The sequence below is a fragment of the Daphnia magna genome, unplaced genomic scaffold (genome assembly GCF_020631705.1).
Source record: "Daphnia magna isolate NIES unplaced genomic scaffold, ASM2063170v1.1 Dm_contigs191, whole genome shotgun sequence".
Taxonomy (NCBI): domain Eukaryota; kingdom Metazoa; phylum Arthropoda; class Branchiopoda; order Diplostraca; family Daphniidae; genus Daphnia; species Daphnia magna.
This window is the reverse complement of record NW_025533165.1, coordinates 104,295-108,647: the sequence shown is the minus strand read 5'-3', so window position 1 is coordinate 108,647 and position 4,353 is coordinate 104,295. Positions and strand designations below refer to the sequence as shown.

The following is a 4,353-nucleotide window of genomic DNA, read 5'->3' as shown; positions in this document are numbered from 1 at the left end:
CCAAAGCTCTCTCTTAAACTTGCTTACGACAGTAAGACTTACGGAGACACACTTGTCTCGACTGCTACGCCAGGTCTAACTGTCCTACTCGTGCACCGGCCGGCTTACGTGACAGTCGCGCCAACTGACGGTCACAAGGGACAATCACAAGGGCCCTCAGGGCACCCAAACAATACAGAAAGGGACTCATAGGTGGAGTAAGGAGACAGACGGGGCCGTCTGCAACATTCGGCCCTTCCTGACTCGATTTGACACAAATATTCAAATAGGACAACAAAACTATTTACAAAAGACACACACGCAATTTGTCAAATCGAAACAAACAAATAAATAGTCAATACGAGATTGGGGACCTTAAGTCTAACCTTTCCATTTCCCTACTTCTATCTCACCCAAAAAAATAAATAAATAAATTCAAAAAAAAAAAAAAAAAAAACTAAACTTATGGAGATGGATGGGGGTGGGAATAGACGGGCAAAAGCTATTAAGCTAACAAACAAACAAAAAAAACAAAAAAAAAACAAAAAAAAATTATGGCAAAACCAAGAAAACAAATACGAAATGCTTCAGGGTTAATTTACAAAATTTTTCAACCAACTAGGGGGTACTATTGTCCTTCCAGCTCTCGTTTTCGTTGGAGGGGGAGGAGCCACGACTTCGTTCGGCGGATCAATTGGTGAAATGGCGAGTGATAGTGCCACCACATTATCTTCCTCATCCGCTTGCTGGACCAAGCTTTCATCTGGATCGTCCGGCTCGTCTGGCCAATCGTCCCACTCAGGATCCTCTCTCGGATGGAACTTGCGGATTTGGACGACGTGAGCGTTAAAACGACGAAACCTCTTCTTTTTTCGCCGTGCAGGCAGGTCTTCAACCAGATATGTAGTAGGGCACACCTTTTTAACGACTTGAAAAGGACCAACGTACTTTGGTAACATCTTCTTAGTTTTGTTTTTCTTCTTCAACTTCCTACGAACAAGCACCAACTCTCCTGGGCAGAGATCCTTCACTACTCTGCGTCGAAGATCCACCAGGCGCTTCACTTTCTCCTGTTTTTTTACTATGTTCATTCGGGCCGCGTCTCTAAGCTCCTCAACTCGAGACAGGAAGACGTTGAAAGATTCTGGTCGTTCTTTTGGCCACGGAAACTCGTTCTCTAGGGCAGTGAAGGGCAGGCGGCCATACACCAGTTGGAACGGTGATATCTCGGTTGTACTTTGCCTTGCCGTATTGATGGCGAAGATTGCTGCTGGCAAATGGCGATCCCAGTCGTCATGGTCCGTGTTAACGTAGGCAGCTAATGCGAGCGTCATCGTTCTGTTGACTCGCTCAACAAGTCCAGATGTTTGTGGATGCTCTGCGGTTGCAAAAACGTGCTGGGTCTTCCATTCGTTGACTTTCTTTTCCATCAGATGAGAGGAAAAGGCAGTGCCTTGATCACTGATTATCCGAGTCGTTCCACCATGGCGAAAGTTGATTTGGTCTCTCACAAAGTCTGCAACCAATGCTGTCGACGTGTCGGCTACTGCCGCTGCTTCTACATATTTCGTTAAATAATCGATAGCCACTATAATATGCTTCTTGCCTTCTGACGTTGACTTAAATGGCCCGAGATGATCCATACCGACGGTGTGAAACGGACGATCTGGCGGTGGAATGGGTTGGAGTTGACCAGCGGGTAATCCGGGGATACATTTATGAAATTGACAATAATTACAAGACATAACATATTTACGGACGCTTGACCGAAACTTCGGCCACCAATAACGTTCAGACACTCTTGCAATTGTTTTGTCTATTCCCATATGGCTAGAGGAGGGGTCATCATGCGAAAACTCTATTATCTTTCTCCTTAAAATTGACGGAACACAAAGCAAAAATTTACGCCCCTGGGAGGGATTTCTCCTATACAAAATTTTCCCATGAATTTTAAACTGTTCTGCAATTTTACCCGGTACTTTTGAATTAAGACAGGTTATAATGGGACGCAATTGGCTATCCAGTTGTTGTTGGAATGCCAATTCTGTATTATTCATGCCCACAGGCCATCTACTGTCAAGTACACAAACTACATGACCGATCGCGGAGCCACTGGTTCCAATACAGGATTCATCAGGGTTACGCGATAGGGCATCAGCCACCAAATTATTTACTCCTTTAATGTGGCGAATTTCAAAATCGTACTCTTGAAGAGCTAAAATCCATCTGGCGAATTTTCCAGTAAGCTCTTTCTTAGACCATAGCCAGCGAACAGCTGAGCTATCTGTACAGACAGAAAATCGTCTACCATACACATACGAAAGTAATTTTTTTAATGCCCAAACAATTGCTAAACATTCTAGCTCATTAGCATGATACTTACTTTCCGCATCGGTAAGTTTCCGGCTGATAAACGCGACTGGACGTGGTCCATCTCCAGCATCTTGCATTAAAAGGGCCCCAAGGCCCACCAGACTGGCGTCTGTTTGTATAACTACATCGATTTTTTGGTCGAAGTGTGCCAGTACAGGGGACGACACCAAACGGCCAACTAACTCAGCTTTTGCAAACTCTTGGGCTTCTGTCCAGCACCATACGGAATTCTTTTTCAAAAGGCTGTGCAGCGGATGTGCTACTGTAGCAAAATCTGGAACAAAACGACGATAGAAGGACGCGAGGCCTAGAAAGGCTCTCAACGTTTTAACGTTATTAATTTTAAAGTTAACTAGAGCTCTAATTTTTCCCGGGTCTGGCTGGATTCCGTACTCATCGATGGTGTGACCTAAATGAAAAATTCTGTTTGTCGCAAAAATACATTTAGAAACGTTTAAGGTTAATCCAGCTTCCTCCAAAGCCATTAGGACACACTCAAGTCTTTTCTGATGCTCGTCGAACGTTCTTCCAAAAACTAACACATCGTCTAAATAAACGAGACACATTTGCCACTTAAGGCGAGCTAACACTCGATCCATCAACCGTTGAAATGTGGACGGTGCATTATTCAGTCCAAACGGCAAACGAAGAAACTCATACAATCCATCTGGAGTGACAAACGCTGTTTTACATGTATCAGCGGAGGCAACAGGTACCTGCCAATAGCCACTCATCAGGTCTAAACTGGAAAAATATTTAGCACCAGCAAGACGATCAAAAACGTCATCCAATCGGGGTAAAGGGTAAACATCTCTTTTGTCACTGCGTTTAAACGTCTAAAGTCAATACAGAACCTAAAGTCACCTGATTTTTTTTTTACCAGTACTACCGGTGCTGCCCAGGGACTAAATGATGGACGGATGATACCTTGTTTCAGCATATCGGCGACTTTTTCAATTATGATTCTTCGCTCCACAGCTGATACGCGATACGGGACGCAACTAATTGGTTGAGTGTCGCCAGTGTCAATGGAATGCTCCGCCATGTTTGTAAATCCCAGTTCGCCATCTGCTGAGGGAAAACACCGTAGGTGTTTGCTCAAGAGCTCGAAAACGGCACTCCTCTCTTCTTCCGACAAGTTTTCGCCTACGCGAGCGTCCATCAAGATCTTCAGCTTCTCATCGGGTTGAACAGCATTGTTAACCAAGGAGCAAACAGGATTTTCTGGCTGTTCTTCTTGCCCGACGACTACCATGTTGTGATCGAAATCAGCATCTACATACGCTATAAAACCTTTACGACGTAACACAAGAGATGACATTTTCATATTTAATACGGGGATTTTAAGTTTTCCCGCTGACACTTTTACCACACAGGATGGAATAACCCATTCCATACCAGGACGAGCACACATATTTGGCCTGACGATAACATTACCAGTGAATTCTTTAGAAATTTTAGCTTTTACAAAACAAAGAGACTCTGCTGGTATAACAGCTGATTCCACAACTTTAACTTCTGTGCCTATCACACGAGGGCACCTTTTTGTTTTATTCTCTACCTCCAAAGAATGAATCAGCTCGTCAGACACAAAAAAAATGTTCTCATCGTCCTCTTTAATACAAATATTTTGTTCTTCAATGCCAGCAAAACGAACTTTCTTAACTTTTGGTCTGTTTGAATCATGAGATTTTAAAACAATTTTACCATCTTCTACAATCAAGTTTGATTTACTTTTCAAAATCCAATCTACCCCAAGAATCAATGCAAATGGACAATTTTTAACTACAGCTACTTCATTTAACTCAACCACCTTATTTTCACATTTTACTTTTAAAGAGCAAAATGAATCAACAATGACTTTTTTATCATCCACCCCAGTTAGATTTACAAAAGGTTTCTTACGATTAGGATCCAAAACATTCCCTACTACACTAAGTCTTATAGCAGACAAACTAGCGCCTGAATCAACCAGGCCAGTCACTTCACCAATATTTTCTA

At 42.9% G+C, this 4,353-nt stretch overlaps 1 protein-coding gene across 1 annotated transcript; it reads right to left on the bottom strand.

The window, feature by feature from the left end:
• Positions 1-1,881: 1,881 nt before the first annotated feature.
• LOC123467549 lies at positions 1,882-2,429 on the bottom strand. Its single transcript, XM_045167413.1, has 3 exons — positions 2,363-2,429; positions 1,959-2,263; positions 1,882-1,905 (listed from the first exon to the last, which is right to left on the bottom strand). Exons 1-3 carry the CDS (start codon positions 2,427-2,429, stop codon positions 1,882-1,884), a joined length of 396 nt encoding a protein of 131 aa, XP_045023348.1.
• Between the last annotated feature and the right edge of the window lie 1,924 nt (positions 2,430-4,353).